Source organism: Vigna umbellata, chromosome 9 (genome assembly GCF_029865625.1).
Source record: "Vigna umbellata cultivar VRB3 chromosome 9, Vumbellata_1.0, whole genome shotgun sequence".
Lineage (NCBI taxonomy): Eukaryota > Viridiplantae > Streptophyta > Magnoliopsida > Fabales > Fabaceae > Vigna > Vigna umbellata.
Window position 1 is genome coordinate 19,471,867 of NC_142173.1, and position 19,983 is coordinate 19,491,849.

At 30.1% G+C, this 19,983-nt stretch overlaps 3 protein-coding genes across 12 annotated transcripts; 2 read left to right on the forward strand and 1 right to left on the reverse strand.

The window, feature by feature from the left end:
- The first annotated feature begins 3,571 nt into the window (after positions 1-3,571).
- Positions 3,572-6,910, forward strand: LOC148192823 (early nodulin-like protein 20). Its single transcript, XM_088099707.1, has 2 exons — positions 3,572-4,023; positions 6,326-6,910. Exons 1-2 carry the CDS (start codon positions 3,837-3,839, stop codon positions 6,679-6,681), a joined length of 543 nt encoding a protein of 180 aa, XP_087955833.1. The 5' UTR covers positions 3,572-3,836; the 3' UTR covers positions 6,682-6,910.
- Positions 6,911-8,718: 1,808 nt separating this feature from the next.
- LOC124840175 (aspartic proteinase-like) lies at positions 8,719-12,020 on the reverse strand. 10 transcript variants are annotated; one of them, XM_088098223.1, is made up of 7 exons: positions 11,681-12,020; positions 11,513-11,555; positions 11,308-11,340; positions 11,000-11,163; positions 10,760-10,911; positions 10,463-10,510; positions 10,085-10,230 (listed from the first exon to the last, which is right to left on the reverse strand). In XM_088098223.1, exons 4-7 carry the CDS (start codon positions 11,093-11,095, stop codon positions 10,197-10,199), a joined length of 330 nt encoding a protein of 109 aa, XP_087954349.1. In that variant the 5' UTR covers positions 11,096-11,163; positions 11,308-11,340; positions 11,513-11,555; positions 11,681-12,020; the 3' UTR covers positions 10,085-10,196. The 10 variants fall into 9 exon arrangements, 9 of the variants coding, with proteins under 9 accessions (XP_087954356.1, XP_087954354.1, XP_087954355.1 ...); XM_088098222.1 differs by having other exon boundaries at positions 11,308-11,388; XR_015781933.1 differs by lacking the exon at positions 10,085-10,230 and adding exons at positions 8,719-8,890; positions 9,727-9,830; positions 9,909-10,078 and having other exon boundaries at positions 11,000-12,016.
- A 2,548-nt stretch (positions 12,021-14,568) lies between these two features.
- On the forward strand, positions 14,569-19,196 carry LOC148192824 (uncharacterized). Its single transcript, XM_088099763.1, has 7 exons — positions 14,569-14,870; positions 15,644-15,738; positions 16,268-16,385; positions 16,506-16,624; positions 17,669-17,849; positions 18,014-18,157; positions 18,703-19,196. The coding sequence occupies exons 1-7, from the start codon at positions 14,637-14,639 to the stop codon at positions 18,991-18,993; spliced, it is 1,182 nt and encodes a 393-aa protein (XP_087955889.1). The 5' UTR covers positions 14,569-14,636; the 3' UTR covers positions 18,994-19,196.
- The last annotated feature ends 787 nt before the right edge of the window (positions 19,197-19,983 follow it).

Below are 19,983 nucleotides of genomic sequence, written 5' to 3' on the forward strand. Positions count from 1 at the left end.
AATATTTATGTTAGTATGTATACCAACTTTGATCATATGAAAAATTATACTATTTACAAGAAAACCACCTTATAATAACATTTGGACTAATATGCACAAAGAATACACAAATATATACTCTCAACATCAAAATCTATAATGATAGCATTAACATTAGTAAAAAAAAATAGAATTTGTTAAAATATTTAAAAGATCAATTATTACTTTATTGTTTAATGTAATAAAATAATGCTCATGTCTTTTAATTTAACAAATTTCCCACGTCATTTTTTATTTTGAAATTTCATTTCCATGTGGACCAGTCATATTTTGACACGTGGTCCATGTCAAAATGTTGTCAAACAATGTTATCAAATATCATTATCCTAATATAAAATATGTTTCTTATTTAAGATATTTAGAGCTAATTACATTATATAAGTCTAATGACTTATATGTAAGAAAAATAAACTTACTATCAATCATAATATGCAATGTAAATTTATGTCCGACCATCCAATGTATATTTGTACATAATCATGCATGTGCTTATACAAATTTATCTTGAATTTGGTAAGATTTGTAAATTCCATTTTCTCTTATTATTACTCTTCTTTCTTGTTCCTAAGATAAGGTATTTCCCTCTTCATATTTATCTTTGTTTGTTCTCTATGGCTTAATATAATGCTCAAAATAATATGCTCATAACAGTGTGTCGAAAAATGTTATTATTATGGTATTTTTTTTTATCATGAAGTTGTAGCTCATTATTTGAAGCTCTCAAAACAATGATCTCACCTTCTTGAAACTAATTTTTTATGTTTGATATTTTAGGTTTTTTATGTTTATTGTAATCAAATATAATTACGAGAGACTTAAATTTACATATTTTAAAATTTTCAACCTAAATTTATGTTTAATAAATGGAAATCTTTGTTATATTTATGATAAACATTAAATTTTGGAACTCTCTATGTTTATTAAGTTTGTTATATACACATCGTACATAAATTTATATATAATATCTAAGTGTCAAACATAAAAAGGAAAAATCTTTTTTATGTGGTTTACATGTGAAAGGTAAATATTGATAACTTAATTTTCATATTTACTATCTATTTGTTAGACTTAAATTCAATTTTGTGGTAAGTTGTTTTTGTGTTAGATGACTCTCTTTCATTAATAATAACAAATGAAAATTGTCATTTTGTATTTAGAATCCCACAACCTAACTCCCTAAATAGGCACATCATTTTAATTTCAATAGTAAAAAGAAATCTAAGATGAAAATTGTCATTTTGTATTTGGAAATCCCCAACTTAACTCCCTAAAAAAGCATACCATTTTAATTTCAATAGTACAAAAAGAAAATCTAAAACACTTATTTCAATAATGCACTTATACCTAAAATAACATTACATCATACGAGAAAAACACATGTAATCACCAATTAAGATGATAAAGTTACTTTCAAAGCTTTCACAAACATGAAAAAAAAAAGTCTATCAATATATATAAATAAAAGAGGGAGTGAAAAAAAAAAGGAAAAACACAATATTCTAATATAAGCATATTTATGTCCAATGCTTAAAAATCTAATATAAGCATATTTACGTCTAATGCTTCAAAATCTAATATAAAGCTTGATATTTATGTTAGTATGTATACCAACTTGGATCATATAAAAAATTATACTATTTACAAGAAAACCACCTTATAATAACATTTGCACTAATATGCACTTCTTATAATAATGTTGTCATCTATCACCTCTAAAAGAAAAGAATACACAAATATATACTCTCAACATCAAAATCTATAATGATAGTATTTTAACATCCGTGAAAAAAAATTTAGAATTTGTTAAAATATTTAAAAGATCAATGATTACTTTATTGTTTAATGTAATAAAATAATGCTCATGCCTTTTAATTTAACAAATTTCCCATTAATTGAAAAAGGGTCAAGATACTATTGTTTTGAGAATTTTGAACGTTTAAAAGCATAAAAAGTTTAATTAAGGTTTAATACCCAATTTTGTCCCCATTTTTGGTTCGGAAATTTCAAGTTAGTCCCTTTATAGAAATGTGAGTGCAATGGATCCTTACTTGTAATTATTTGAGTCTAATGAGTCCCTTCCGTTAAATAGAAGGAAACGGAGTTAGTGGGCTGATGATGTGGCAGTTGTCTTTGGTGAGGTGTCAAGACGCAATTGTTTGCGTGCTTACGTGATGTTAGGGTTCCCCATTTTGAAATTGGGTTTTATTAAAAATTGGGGATAAAAAGATTTGGGAGTGATTTGTTGGAGATTAGGGCATGTCCGTGTGTGCGAGAAAGAAGACAGAGGCAGGCAGTGATTTCTAAGAGTTTTAATCCCACTTTCACTATCATGTAACACCAATTTCCCTGGCTGTGGAATGATTGAAGTTTCACATACCAGTTTATGATCAGGTGAGTGGATTTCCAGAATTTTCCCCATGTAACTTTTCCCAGTTTTTTCAACTGCAGATCCATTCAACTGTTTCGTTTTCAACTTTACCAGACGAGCAGGGTCCCTACAAGCATTCTCAATACGCTCCTCGAGAAATAACTCATGTAGTCTGCAATAATGGAAATGGATCGAATTTTGAGTTACTAAATATCCATTTAAAGACCTTGCATTTCTAAAACCAGAAGAATAATTAATGCACCAAAATAAAATTATTGGAGCTCACTTTGCATGCGATGGTACGACTTCTGGGGTTTCACCATTCTTCAGTCGTGTTCCTTTCTTTTGCTGGGTACAACAAAAAACTACATATAATATGTATCAAGGTTGCAGATATTCAATTTTGCATGGCATAAATTGCTTTCCGTGCTATTTAAATCAATTGTCCAGAAATTTGTGATATTAAGTTGCAGAATCAGCCGTTTAGTACCTCAATTTTACGAATTTTCTTTTCCCTTTGAACTTCTGCTGATGCTGTTCCAGAGGAAGCAGACTTCACTGTAATAATCTCCAACAAATCACCCCCAAATCTTTTTATCCCCAATTTTTAATAAAACCCAATTTCAAAATGGGAAACCCTAACACCACGTAAGCACGCAAACAATTGCGTCTTGACACCTCACCAAAGACAACTGCCACATCATCAGCCCACTAACTCCGTTTCCTTCTACTTAACGGAAGGGACTCATTAGACTCAAATAATTACAAGTAAGGATCCATTGCACTCACATTTTTATAAAGGGACTAACTTGAGATTTCCGAACCAAAGTGGAGACAAAATTGGGTATTAAACCTTTAATTAACTAGATAGTTAAACGACAGAAACTAAAATAACAATATGTAAATATATTTTTTATTAAAATATCAAAATAAACAAAACGTGACACCCGGTTTATAATGGAAGCATGGTTATGAACAACATCATGATTAGTATTAATTTGGCAGTTATTATTAACTTTAATTGCATTAAAAGACAACAATGAGTGAGTTAATAACACTTAATTCCATGAAGAGAAAAAAACAAAAATACAAAAAACCATGGGATCCTACATTGTCCCAACAATGCACAAATAATATTTGTTGATTCCAAAGGACTCTACTTTACGTTTCCGCTTTCACTGAGGCTGTTCTTCTTCTTATGCTCCATTTCATAACTTTAAAAAGCGTCACTGTCTGTGCTCCACTTTTTACAATGCTTCATTCATCTCATTTTCTCCACACTATTTAATCCACACATGTATCACTTATGTTTTCGATGAAGAGAACAACCACTAACGAAGAGGTTTGAAAATTATACCAACCTATCTGTCTATCTATCTATCTGTTTATTTGTCTATTTATCTGTGTGTATTGTTTGCTCGACTGAACAATGACAATGTGGAAGAACATGATGGTGGTGATGGCCAGTGTAGTGGTGATGGGGTGGCTGTCATGGGTGGTGATGGGAAATCCGGTGCTTCATAAGGTGGGAGGCTCCAAAGGTTGGATCAATAATCATGATGTCAACTACACTGAATGGTCTGCCCAAGAACATGTCTATGTTGGAGATTGGCTTTGTAAGTGCATGCATATATACTTCTTTATGTTTCTTAATTTGATTCCATGTTCTTCAAAAATGATAATAAGTTTCATCTTATTTGTTCTATCTTATTTTTCTCCTCTAAACCAAATTCATGATTTGTTTCTCTTTAGGTTTTCCTCACAAAAGGGTTTTGAGATCGATCAATTTTCGTATATGAAGTCATAACATTCAGAAACATGTATGTTTTTAAAATGATTACGTGAGTGAGAGAAGATTATTAGTCAAAATCATATATATGAAAAAAAATCATTAGATTATTCTACAACATTATATTGTTTTTTTTTCTTATTTCACAAGCTATATATGATATAATTTTGTTGGCTCTAAAACTTTTCAATTTGATCTTTTAATATTTATAAATGTTATGTGGTTTTTTGTGATGAAAAATATTAATTTGGGGAGTTGGAGTATTGGACAAGAATTCTACTCATACTTGCAAAAGAGGGATTAAAAAGAAAGCATAGTACTCTTTTACTCTTTAGTTAAATTCAGAAAGTTTGCTATAATTAAGTGGCAATTAAACGTGTTAATTAATTCTTGAGCTGAAAATACAATAAAATATTTGGGTATTTGGAACGGATTAATCTTTAAGTAATACTATTGAAAGTAAATATAGGTATATGGTAAAAAGAAAAAGTTAAAGGCTTAGTCAAGAGGAGCATAAGATCACATTAGAAAAGAAAAAGAAGAAGAATCTTCCTTTCAAAACGTTGAGAATGGAAGCTTTAACTCAAAATCATAAAATCGGAGAAAAAATTCTAATAGCAAATTGAAAGCATCATAAAACTAAAGGTGCTTTAAATTTTGGATAAGTTTGTATATGTGTAATATTGTTATTTGATTTGGCAAATAGCAACAATAATTCAAGATCATACCAATATATGACATGTGAATGGATTGAAACACAACATGTTAATTGGTTTTTTAATTTAACTTCTTTTACCATAGATAAAGTGAACAAATTTAAATATATGTTTTTGGGTATAATTTGTTTTGATGATCTCATAAATTTAAAATTGTTTATTCATCTATATAGTTAAAAAAAATGTTCCTTTTAGTTTATGAGTTCCAAATATATAACTATAATTAATTTAACCTAATAATTATAAAATAATTTCAGAATAACGTGTTTTCATTTTGCATTCTTCTCATCAAACTTTCTCGTAATGGATTCAGTGATTTTTTTTATTACAATTTTAGTTAATTTTTATGTGTTCGAATAAACAAAAAATAAAAAAATTGTTAAAAATTAAACAAAATTAACTAAAAAAATATATCAGTGAATTCACTCAAACTTTTTCTACACACTTGTTTTTCCTTTTGAGTACCAAATTTAACCCAAAAGTATCCTTTATTAAATTTTGGTAACTGTAGAATACATTTAGGCAGGGGAGATATTATTATTATTTTTTAAATCACATTTACTAAAAATATAATTTTTAATATGAAAATTGAAGACAAATTTAACTCAAATTAAGGTTATGATTTTTTAATTTTCATTCTGTTTTACCTTTAGAATATGTATCTAGCTAGCTCCCTAAAAATTTGGATTAGCTAATGGTGTTTTGTTTTTCTATTGTACTTGATATTTTGTAATGTATTATTCTCTTTTAAATATCAAAACCAGAAATTCGGATTATTTTATGATTTTTTTTAGTGTTTCTCTGCTATACTTATAGAACAATATCAAAACTAGAAATTCGGAATATTTTATGATTTTTTTTAGTGTTATTTCTCTGCTATTCTATTAAGATACACCAATTTTAATATTTTAAATATAACAACTTTAACCTATTAAAATAGTGTATTTTGAATCTTACAACACATAAAATTTAGCATCTGGACTGTCATCCTAAACTTGTTGAAAAACAAAAACTAATTAACTAACCAATATGTTAGTATTTGTAAGTTTAAGTAAAATTATAAAATGGAACATCATCACTAAGATAATTATGAACTAATTAAATATACCTTAAAAAATTAAGCTTACCAAACTTATGCTTTTTTTAAAGACAGGAGATTGAGATAAATATTATTATATCTTTACAGATAGTTAGTATTAAAATATACAATGACATGTTGAAGAAATCAATTTGAAGTAAATTTAATTTTATAAAATTAGTTTATAAAATGATATTTGTATTTATTTATATATTTTGAATTGATCACGTAACATTTTCAACAAGTAATAGTATTTTATTTATCCATCAATGCATGATATACTTGATTTTGTTCTTACATATATATCTGCTAACGGTAATGAATTTGAAATGAAGTGTTCACGTTTGACAAAAGATACTTCAATGTTCTGGAGGTGAACAAGACAAGCTACGAGAACTGCATAGACAGAGATTTCATAAGCAACGTGACAAGAGGTGGTCGTGATGTGGTGCAGATGACAGAGGCAAAGACCTATTACTACCTCTCAGGTGGAGGCTACTGTTTCCATGGCATGAAAGTTGCTGTGCATGTTCAACAACATCCTGCAATGGCACCAGCTCCATCCATGCCTGTCTCTGCTTCTCTTTTGCCCTCGCTCACGTCTTCCTGCGTTTCGATCGTTCTCGTTAATGTCGTTTATTATGTCAACTTCGTTTTCATGGATGGTTCGTGTCTGCTGAGCTTTTCTTAGTATCATCTGCTGTGCTTTTAAATTAAAAAAAAAAATCAATATATCAGTATATTTTAAAGGCACACCATACAAAACAATTCAACAGAAAATTTAAATATTCGATTATAAGATTATTAGGAAGAAGCATTGATATGGTTGTTTGTTGTTGAAAGCTACAATGGCTTGTGTTGTTGGTTAGATATTTAGGTTTTTAGGGTTTGTGGGGGATGCTTGATTTGATCATGGTGAAGCAAAGACCTTGTTCATTTTCTTTTTTTTTATATATATATATATATATATATATATATATATATATATATATATATATATATTTTTTTTTTTTTTTTCTGATTTTATCTTATCATTTTCATTACTCTTTTTTATGATTGAAATTATTTATGTAAACATTTTTTAAATCTTGAAACCTGTTTTTATTTATCTTGAAACCTTTACTTGTTTTATTAAGTTTCAAGGGTTTTGGTTCGACACTTTGATCAGTCTGATTGTGGTTAAATAGATCAGTTCGACGAACTAAATTAATTTGAAGTAAACTTTTTGTCAATTACAGTGTTTCTTAGTCTGAATTAGAGTGTGTTGGTTTAAGATTTCATAATTAAGATGAAGTTGATATTTAAATTGTTTATATTGTGGATTAATTTTACAAGTATATATATTTAATTCACTGAATTAATTTTAATGTAGATTTTAATTAGGAATTTCTATATTTCTTTCTAATAACAATATTTACTTTGTATTTTTATATAAAAGTGAAATGGTGTATGAAGATTAAACTATAGGTTTAATTATAAATTTGGTTTTCCTATTTCTTAGTTTAGTTCAATTTTATCTCATGTTTTTTTTTTTTTGTTTAATTTAGTCACTTATTTTATAAAATGGATTAATTTAGTATTTTCCATTAACACTATATTTATATAATATATGTCACATATTAATAGGTGAATTTTTTTTAATATTTTAAAAAAAATTGTCGATAGTATCATAAATTGTGATAATTCCTTCAAAATGGTCATAGTATGTGTCTGTTATGTCTTCCAAACCGATGTTTTTGCACTTCCTCTTCATTTTTGTGTTGTCCATCATTTCGATTATGTCTAGCAAACGCCTTTCTCGATGCACCTCTTGCATTTTCTTATCATTCTTTCTTTACTTCAAATCTATCTGAACTTTTATTTTGATTTCCCTTTCTTTGATATTGTGTCACCTCCTTTTCTTAACCTTGTTCTCACCATTCTCATCTACTTACCACATTATTTTCAATGTTCTCCTCCAACGTCTCCATTTCGATAGCCTCATCAATATTAACTTCTTCCTTTAAATATTGTTTTTTTAATTATATATTTTTAAAACTTATTTTATATATATTCATTAAAACATATTTAAATTATATAAATGTTTTTTAAGTTTTTAAGTTTTTAAGTGATTAATTAATGTTTTTAATTTGATAACTTAAATAGTTTCATTATAATTAGTAATTAAAATTTAATTTGAAAAAAATATTTATTTAAGTTAAAATACTATTTCATATATATATATATATATATATATATATATATATATATATATATATCTTTCAAATAACATAATATAAAAAAACAAATTATTTTATTTATTTTATTTTAATTTTAATTTTTTTTAAATGTTAACCGATTTGATTTCACTACAAAAATATAGAATTTTAGTAGGGGTTATTTTTAGTATTACCGGGAGTTAAAACCCCGGAAAATTCATTTCCCGCGGTTGGAAAACCCTCTGGAAAAAGCTGCGTCGGTAAAAACCGTCGGGAATGGCAGGGTTTTCCGAAAACCACCGGGAATGACAGGGGTTTTCCGAAAACCGCCGGGAATGACAGGGGTTTTCCAAAAACCGCCGGGAATGGCAGGGGTTTTTCGAAAACCACCTGCAATGGCAGTGGTTTTCCGAAAACCGCCAGAAATGGCAGGGTTTTCAAAAACCGCCGGAAATGCATGTCAGATATTTTTTTTATATTATTTAGTTTATTGATAAAAAAGCTATAATAAAGAAAAACTCATAATAAAATAATTTGAAACAAAAATTAAATATTATAAAATGAACTATAAAATGTTTTAGTACAAGTAATTGTTCAATAATAACATTTTTCAAATATACATTAAAGAAAAACATGTTCACTTAATGTAAAATGTTCATCTGGAAGCTTCTGCACTTCTTCCATGTTATGAATAGAGCTTTCCTGAGTAAGAGAGCACCAAAGTAGTCAAATAGCAAAAAACAAAAACTCAAAAGGCATAATATAACAAATTTTGCATAACAGAATATATATTTTCAATTTCCAATTGTTCATTTCTAATACATAATATAAAGAGTTCGAAAATCACAATAAACATTAAAAAGTTTGTCCTGTAAAAAGCATGAAAATTAAATATAATAAATAATAAAATAAAATGAAGAAATATACAATAAAAAAATTAAGATATTTATTTATATTTTATTTTCTTCACAATTATCTTCTTTAATACTAAAGTTCATTCTTATTGTTTCTCTTAGTTACTCATTTACCAAGGATTATGTTTCATCTTTGAAGAAATAAAAAAAAGGAAAACAAAATAAAAATTCAATTTTTATTATGTACCTAATAAATCAAGTAAAATATCATAAAGATGTGGTTAAAAATGGAGATTTGAATTTAGGAATTAAATTATCATAAAATGTTATTATAAAAGGGCTACAATTTAACACTATTAACATTCAATGGAGCTCCCCTAACTATCTAACTGATGTTGGTTTGTATTTAGTGGGAGACTAAAGTTGATGTCAATTCTTTGGAGCATTAGATTGATTTCACATATATATTGGTGGATCACATTAGTGTTTACTCGTAACCAGCTTTATCTTCAATTTCGTTATTGATTTTATTTTTCTATAAAATGGTGCCTTGTAGTCCTCTTACTCTTAACTCCTACTGCTCTGAATTTATCTTGTTTTCATTAAAATAAAATTCGGTTAAGTGATCAATCATAACAAAAGCATTAAAGCAACAAATCAGGTTTTAGCCTGAGGAAATCTTACCTCCTCTGGGCGAAGGTCAAAAGTTTTTCCACTACAGGTAATGAGGAGATATCCCCGCAACCAACAGAAGAGTTTCCCATCGGGCTTGGCATTTTATCGCAAAGCTGCAACATCATCATGAACCTATGAATCAAGAGGTGTGGAAAGATGCTTGAATAGCAAAATTAAGAGAACTGGCTCACCTGATTGACGTAGTTTAGTATCTGATCCTGTGTTTGATTTCGGCTGAGTTGGTTCTGCATCCAAACAACCGCCATGTCACACGCAGAACAAGCAACATCATGAAGACCACCAGATGATTTTCTTGCATTCTCATCCACAACGCTCTCTATGCACATACTAAGGTGAGGGGCTGAACAAATAATAAAATGGAAATCATGTGTTAAAATATTAAAATATTTAAATAAATTTGGACCACAAATTTGACCACTGAAATCTGACTAATGTTCCAGAGCCAACTTCCCAAAGCTTTACAGTAGAATCTTCTCACAAGAGAGAAAAAACCTAGAAATCAGACAATTAAATCACCACATGTCTACAAGCTAAGAGATAAGCTAAGAATCCTTCTCGCATACTATATTTCATAATTTCTTTTTAAATATGTTGATAATAAAGCTAAGAGATAATTTCCTATATATTATCTTCATTCAGGTTCTCATGTACACAACTTAAAATAATAGAGTAAGCATACACATATAATTACTTGCTGGAATATTTATGTAAATAGAATGTTTACCTGCAATGAATTAAGAATCCACTATATAGAGCAAGCTTTATTGTATGTCTGCATTGAAACAAAGAAAAGAAGAGGTGCATATTCAATAAACATATATAACGTTAATTGTAGGATCTAGTTCCTATCACTAAACCAAAAGACTTTAGTTGAAGTACAGGTGTAACTTTATTAGTATAATAATTCTAACAATAAGAATAATAGAAAAGAACGCACTGCAGGTTTAAAAAGAGAGATGGTGATTGAGTAATTAAAAAGAGAATCTACACTTAAAATCAACCAAACAACAAAAGTAATAACCTCAATCCAGGCCTATACCATGTTGAAACCCATATAAACAACCAACAGAATCCACTGTTCACAACCTTCCCACTGCCACCGGTAAGCTCGAACTCATCTCCAAGTAAAGCAGCATAAAAGTTATGGGCAGTAGCATCTTTGCTAGTGTAATTCTAGCATAAAAAAACAGTCCACATATTAGACCGTATCAAACTAGATATAACAATAAGATATTGGATAGTGAAAAACCTAACATAATACCTTTGGAACTCCTTCATAAACATCACCCCCATTTGGTTTGTTAATGATGACTTCAGGCCTTGGATTGTCCCAATTGAACGCAATGTCATCATACATAAAAACAATGGTATTTTCTTCTTTCAAGCCACCTTTCCTCGGTATTTGATAGGCATGACAAATATCGGCTTGATGCAACAAGACAAACTAGACATTAGAACTAAATTTATAGAACTAACAAAGAGTATGGTCACACTGTAAAAACAAATACTATTAAAATTTGGAAAATATAAAGAAAAATTTTAGGAAAATCAATCAGTTGGATGCTTTACGTGAAAATCATGTCTCTGCCAGATCCACCAACCCTAAACGTGGAGAAAATAGAAGAAGCAATAGTGAGTGAATATATGATGCTACATCCCGATGGTGATTTTGACGTACAGGGGAAACAGAGGACACATGAGTGTAGGAAAAACAAAACGAAGGGAAGCAAACCAAAACTTTCAGCACAAACTCTTTGCAGATAACGAAACATACCTCAATACCACTCCAAATCTTTCCAAAATGCGAAACTATGAGTCTTCCACACATGACACGAATCATACCATAAATTGTTTTGTGCCAATCGAAAGAAAGAAAAGAGGAATTAAGGTTTTCGAGTTTCAGGAATTTAGAGACTAGGAATGAACGAATAAGATTACTTACCAGAGGAATTAGGATTTTTGAGTTTTAGGAATGAAAGCACCCACCGCCTCCTTGGCAGCGGCGATATTCTGCTCCTCCCAGCACCGGATCCAGTTCCCCCATGACGCACTCCATGAAGGCGCTCTCGGTGCACTTGAGGCGGTCTGAGAGGGTGACGACAATGTGGCGGAGGCAACACTCGATCTGGTCCATGGACGGTCAGGGAAGGGGAAAGAGAGGTGGTGGCGAGGGTTGTTTTGGTGGAGGAAGGAGCAGACAAGGTTGGTGAAGAGGAAGGGATGGAAGTCGGCAAGCTAGAGGAGATATTTTGTAGGGTTTGGGAAAATAAGAAACGAGGAAGGAAGTGCAGAAAAATAAATATATTTAATCTTAACGGAGGTTTTTATAAGCGTAAACTATTCGGGGTTCTTAAAGCCGCAGCTAAAAAACCCCTAATAAAATTAATTTTTTTTGTAGTGTTTTATCTAATCTACCAATTTGACATATTAAATGAAATAGGTGAAAGTAGATATTAATTGTTTGAAAACTCAAGTAGTTAAAAGTACATTTTGATGTTTCTAATATAAAGATTTAGAAAATGACTTTTTAGAAGTTTGAGTGGTTTAAAAATAATGAGATTTAGAAGTGGTAGTAGTTTAAAAATAATAAGATTTAATTATTTTAATATTAAATTTTTTAATATAAATAGTTCGGTTATTAACGAGTTTAATTATTTTAAAGCATATCACCTCTCTACAAAACCACTTTTTGAGTTCTCTTACTTCTCTTTACTCGTTTGATTGAAAAACCAAGATAGTAAGAAAGATCCTTGCGACAATCTCTTCAATTTGAACCGATTAGTTTCTCCGTTTGTGTAAGTTTAGTTTCAACCCTAGTCTTTTTTGTTATAGCCTTCTTTCACTTGCATACATCTTTTTAGTCATCTATATAATCTATGTTGATCAATGATCATAATGGTATGTTTGTGATGTTTCTATGTGTAGAACATCTTGCAAGTTGGAAGGAGCTTCTTTGGTTAGGGTCTTGTGAGTTATTGGGTCAGGTAAGGAAAACTAATTGATTTGGTGTGTGAGTTTGATAAATCTTATGTTTTTTCATGTTGTTTCTCTAATGCATTTTGGTGATGAAATTTGATTGTTTTTGACGAATTTGGTATGTTTTGAATGAAATGTCATGTTTGAGGTTTTGGTTGATTTTTGTGTTGATTAAGGGGATTAAAATATGAGTAATTTAGTTAATTGGTACTTGTCGTAATATTAAAAATTGTTTTTGACCAAAGTACTGTGAATAGAATATCAAATTGATAAATAGAACAAGTTTTATTTCCCTAAATCACATGATTTTTATCTACTTATATTTGATATAGCGTTGAGCAATGCTAGACTAATGTTGATCGCCAACTTCGTTGTGCAAGTCTGGGAGCATTTTAGCTCCAGACCGTTGAGCTCTAGAAAGTATCATTGAGCATCCTATTTTGTGAATGGTTTGACATTAAACAACGTTACGGTGTCGTTGAGTGTCATCTTTGTGATGTAGGTCTAGAGCATTTTATCTTTAAGATGCTGAATACTGGAAAGTGTTGTTGAGTGCACCTTTTTGGGAGAAGAATAACACTGAATGCTATTACTATCACTAGCGACAAAACTGTCGTTAAGCACTATCTTTTGCGAAAGGTTTGACACTGAGCCCTAATTTGTATGTTGGATTTGTTTTCTTATTTGAATGTTTGAGTTAAATTTCTAATGGACTTTATATATGTTTATGATTATTATTGTGTTTAATTGAAGTGATAATATGGTTGTGGACATGTGTAGTGGTGATATTGAAGGAATTTCAATGAGGTCTTAGTTTAGGATACATTGGCCAAAGATGATAATTGACTAATATTGTGTACGGTAGGGTTAATCTATTTACAATGATTATGCATGTACTAAAAACCACCACAAGTGCAAGACCTTCCGAGATTTCATATCAATGTTTGTATTTGGATAATTGAGAGTGTTTATGTGTATCTATTTGATTTATCGTATTTAATCCATGTTTATCTTATGTCTTTGATATTATGTAATTGGTTTAATATAATTTGTTTTCACACTAGGTTACCCTGTTGTATTTGATTCTTTTGCGATTATCTTGTATGAGCAGATGATAGATAAGTGTTGAAGCATTTATAGTAAAAACGATAATGTTATACAAATATATTTTTTATCAATTAGTTTTTTTATTTGTTTAAAATATATTTTATTATTAAGATTATTTATTGTTTTTAGATAACTGTATATTAATAATATATATTCTAAGATAATTAATCTGTTATATTTCCTTTTATCAGTTGTAAACTCATCTAACCATTATACTTATAATGCCAATAAACAATAAAAAAAAGAAAATTATATAAATAAATTTTTTATAACAAGTTTGAAAAAAAAAATGGGATTTTGATATTTATTAAGTTAGTTCACATAAAATAAAATAAAAGATTGACATGAATTATGTAGAACTTTTAAAATGATACCAAAAACAAAACTCAAAGATGCAATTAATGTAAATTCCATAAGACGTGTTTTGAAAAAATTACATAAAATTGTTTATGGATAAACAAATATATTGGCATGTCTTGTGGTTATAACATTACATGATTAACACCCCAAATGGATGTTTTTTTTCTTTCGTTTTTTTACATTTCAAAACTACCATTTTAAAATCAAGTGTTTATATGATAATTCAAAATATTTTGTTTTTTTGTATTACAGAATGACAATGATTTCAAACTCTAATTTTCTTTTTAATTTTTTAAAAATGGTGATCCCAAAATATCATTATTATTCCAGAATAATAAATCTATTATATTTTTTTTTTCAAAACTAAGAAAAGGTACTTGAGAAGAAGAAGGTCTTATCCATCTTCAAAATCGTGGTGGTGTTTTAGTGGCACTTGAGAGGAAGAGACACCAAAAATGGCTTCATCTTCTGTTCAGTGTTGTTCTGTTTGGGTTCCTTCTCTTCCCAACCTTAACACTAACACCCTTCGCTTCCTTTCAGTTAATCCAAACTCCGTTGCTTTCTCTTCCCCTTCTTCCAGAATCAGAGCATCTTCTTCCTCCCCAACCCTCGAAGAAGCTGCTATGAGCATCGACAACCTGCGACGTTTCATCAACCTTAACTCTGGAAAGTGGAACGGCTCTTTCTATGTACCATCTCAAAACCCCTTTTAATAATTTTTTCTTATACCCTTTTTCTTTCATGGACAAACTTTGGTTTTACTTCTTCTCTCTTTCCAGTGCCTTTGTACTTGTGCAATGTGCTTTGTCTTAGAAGGATTTTGATTTGTTGGTAATGTTTTTACAAAATGTAGACATTATATGCTCTTTACATTGTCATCCAATCCAGTTATAATTTCACATGTATGCTAAGTTTGTTGAATTTCATGATAACTACCTTGAGAAATGCCCGAAACACATATGAACACCCTCCCTTTAATTAGTTGAAACTTCATGACTTGGAGTTGTTAGTGTAAATTTTTTGCTGCCTAAAAAATCAAAAGGAAAATGCTATCTGGTTCGGTTGGGGTACTGGCTAAATAATTAAAGAAAAAGAAATTTTTGTTTGGAGTTATGGGAAAAGATGTTGCAAATCATTTTACAAGACCCAGAAATTAAACTACCTCATGCACAAACTAAAGGCATTTTACATTGTCATCTGATCAAAATTGACATGAACGTTAAGTTTGGCGATTTTCAGAGTAACTAATGTAAAAGTTCAGCTAGAATGATTTCTGGTTAAATAGCAATGTAAAACTTTTTACTGTGGTAGTGTGTGCAAATTAAAATTTAATGATTGTTATCGTCTATTAAGTTAAAATTTCGAAAGGAAAAGTACTCAACTTAAACAACTGTGCCCAAGTTATTTTCTATATATTATTCATCTCAGTTTTTGAGTAGCACTGTTTTCCTCTGTTTTGTAGCAATTTGATTCATGTGGGAATATGTTACAACAACTGAGTACCAAGCTTTCCGCTAGCTCTTATGGGGAAGATGAACTCATGAGTCTCATTCAAACGTAATAAACTTTTCTCTCCCTCTTATCAGCATGCTTCTTTTCTTGTGAACAAAGCAAAAGTAAATAATGCAACACAACTAGAACTTCAGACGAATTGTAAACAAAGAGCATTGATTGTTTTTAATCTTATTTTTAAATTGATATAATGTATTTTTTTGGACAAAATCTTCTTTTCTTTTTGCTTTTGTTTTATGGTTTTCAGAATTTACAAAATAAAAAGAAAATAACAAAATATTGTTTTCGCTCTCTCCTTTTTTTATTATAAACTTTGTAAAATGAGGACAAAAATTTAAAACGAATGTCATTTTTTTTATTGTTAATAGCAATTAAAATAAACAAAGTGCATCTGAAATTTTGTGATACTTGAATCTAAAACACAGATGATGTCGACCTTTACAAGGAGAGTGGATTCAGTCTACTTAACTGTAACCCCATTGTATTAAGTCATTTAAGTCTCAGAATTATTTGTTCATCATCAGGTTGCTTAAAGGTTGAGAGGACATCTTATGTTAATTGTTGCTTCTTGCAGGCTTTATATTAAACAACCTTCATCAAGTACTTCAATTTCTGGAGATGACAATGATGCAGAATGGGCTGAGTACAAAATTAAAGAAACCAATATGTTTACTGCTGACAAATATCAACAAGTGAGATTTTCTTCTTATGCTGGAATGTAACTGTAAACCATCATCTTTTCAAAACATTTTTTGGTTCCTTCTTTATGATCCCATTGTTTCTTTAGTGTATCCATCACAATTAGTTTGCAGATAGGCTTTTTTCCATCTGAGAGGGCATTTGCATTGAGATACCAAACAGCTGGCATGTTGGAAACAGTATTAAGGCAAGGTGTTCTCGGAGAAGATGACACCGGTGAAGAATCACCAAGGTAAAAATGCTTCTTTTCATAGAAGAGACCAGGTAGTACTATTTGACAGATTTCTATATTTGTGAAGTGTAACAATTGCTGACGTTATAACATTTATCATGCATTACTGCTTTAGCAAATGAAGTCTAGGCTGCATTTGGTTTGGTGAAGATAAAAATGGATTGTGCTTCACTTGTTCAGATTGCCGTGGCATAGAGATAAATGGCTAATAGTAATGAGTTCTTGTCATATCATTTGGCAGCTTGCATAATATAAGTGGTAAAGTGAGGAGTGTGGTGGGTTGGTGTGACACTATATCTTTATTTCTACTCGTACTAAAATAATAAACTAGTAAAATAACTTTGCTATGCTCCATTGAAAGTGGAGATAGAAATTATGAAATGTCAACATTTAAATGTGACGCTGCAGTCGCTGCTCTTGATGATAGTAATTTTCAACTTGATGTGAAGTTTTATTCCAATGTAACATATGCTGGTGTTGCCTTATTATTTACATCATATTACTTTATCAACCTATTTTCCTTTATGCTGTTCAACTTTTGAGTCATAGTAAAATAATGACTTGATGCTAGTATTATAGTCTTTCAGGCAAAGTAGGGAAACAAATGTTTCAAACCCTGATTCTTTGGTTATAATTAACAATATATCATGGCAATTGCTTACTTAGTTACTTTGAAACCTTCAGATTTAATGTCATTTTGATTAATCTGAAACATCCTAGAAACCAAGTTTTATTTGACTAGGTTGTTTTTCACATTGATTACTTGATGACATTGCTGTATCAAAAACCAAGATCTTCTTTAGTAGTTTTTCTTGGCCTTTTCAGTTTTACCCTTCCCCTTTTAACACCCTAATGTGAAAAACTACACTATTTGCCACCTTACATTTGTAATGAGAACCTTTTCCTCTTTGGATTGAAGGTTTTATTGTTGAGTGATTTGACCACTGAGCTCCGACATGGTAAAAGGAAGGCATACTAAATTACTAGCACGCATGTCTTATTTTATGCCTTAGATTATTTACTTTACACTTCCATACGGTGCAGAAATCTCAAGCTTCCCTCTCGGCGACCTTCTGTTGTATGTGAGAATTGCCTGTACTCTCTTCAAAGAGATAAGCGAGCAAGAGCCTTTCACATTTTGGAGCCAAAAGGTACTGTAGATATGCTTATCGTCTTCCTAGAGGAAAGAAGTGATGGGGCTCCTCCTCTACTTGACAGTTCTAAGGTGAGCTTAACTGAGATAGGTGTAGCTTTCATTTATTTTGTATGTCCACTGCAGATTTGATAAGAGTTTTTGTTTTGTATGTTCTACTCATGCTGCAGCAGCAGAACAATATCTTATTCTATAGTTTCTTATGACCTTTTTCATTCATTTTGAATTCATTTCAGGATGCAAATAATAGGATTATACCTTTTCTTGGTAAATGGAAAGGCCATTCCATTACAAAACGAAGTGGCGTTTATGGTTCCACAATTGCTAAAGCCGATACCGTTGTGTTACATGAGATGGATCACAATGGCCAACTTATTCAGGTATTTTACAACTCAATAACAAATGTGGCCTACTCAGTGAAACTTTAGTTCAATAGAATTGTTAAAACACTGAATTATGCCATTTGTGTCTGTGAAAACAAGTCAAAATTTTAGTGCCCTGATGCTTTATTTATGCCCCTTTGCTTGTCTTCTGTTTGAATATCTTTTATGAAGTTTTTACTCTCTAATTCCCTTTTGCAATATTAGTTCTACTATTCAGATGTTTGAAATGGAGTTATTAACATACAACAGACCAAAAAGTATCGTCAAAGTTTTTCAGAAGATGCAGACATATACTATATGAGATGCATAGAATCTTTATTGAATGACATTTTCTTCTGTATACTTCTTCATCACCCGCTTTCAAATTTATTTTATTGGAGCAATGTACTAACATTTGATAAACAAGTTATTTCTTCTATTTGACTCAACACGAATCCTTTTCCCCTACCTTCATATGTTGTAGACCATAAGATATTTTAAGATTATCACCACTTTCTGAATACTGGAGGTTTATGTTGTTGCTATTTTTGTTTGGATATCAGGATGTTACTTCAATATCTGATGGGGAAAATGTTACAACCAATGTGCATTGGAGTGGCAGAATATCAGAGTATGTGGTGACATTTGATGGAGGTTATCAGATGATACTATTACCGGGGGGCATGTACATGGGATGCCCTTGTGATATAGCAAAAAGTGTGGCAGAATCAAAATCGTTCCATTTGGAGTTCTGTTGGTTGGAGACACCTGACAAGAGGCAAAGACTTGTTCGCACATATGATGTGCAAGGCTTGGCTGTCTCATCTACTTATTTTTATGAGACCAAATTGTGAATCCTATGTTGTCCTTTTTCCTGAAAATGGATCCTATAGTTGAGTATGAAAATGGCCTGTGCAATAAATGTTCATATTTGTCTTTGCATCCATTGGAGGAATGTGATTTTCTAGTATATTTATTGAGCCTCTGGTGGGAATGCAGATTTTTGTTGTTGTTGTTGGGTTACATAATATTAATGGTGTGTCAACTTAGATGATAATTATGTTTATGAATCCAAAACAAATCAATTATTATTGAGCAATTCTCAATTTCCTTAAAACAGTAAACTGGATTGGCCGTTAGAAATAACGTAGATTAATTTTGTATCTAATCTTCTAATTATAGGACATCCTAGTTTTTTTTCTTGATTTTATCTTTTGACGGAGATTAAGAGAAAGAAATAGAAATAATAATATGTGCTTACACGTAGAAACTGACTTTTTTTTATGTAATTTTTGTTGTCAGTTATTTTTTTTTATGTTTTAATATTTATAATTTGGTCTCTTAACAAATAAAATATTATTTATAGTTTTTATACAATAAATCTTTCATTGACATATATGTTTTTAAGTCATAATTTAATTAATTAGATTATTTTAATAAAAATAGTCATCTTAATATATTTAATAAATTGTTATATATATATATATATATATATATATATATATATATATATATATATATATATTTATTATCATCAAAACTTTATCACACATACCAACATATTCAACAATGTAGACAATTCACGACTCAATTCACGACTCTCCTTTTGAACATGTCCATTTATATTCTTGTGTTTATAAAAGTTTAGTTCAATTTAGAACTTACTCCTCATTGGGGTTGAGTCATTATCACAAAAGTTGATTAATTTTTTGACCAATAATACACACGTTTGGCCACCTATGTTTCTAAACATATTGATTCAAAGATGCATGTTAATTAAGTAATGCTTCGGAAGGAAATCTCACACACATGACCCATTGATTATTGCCATGCAACAATTATTC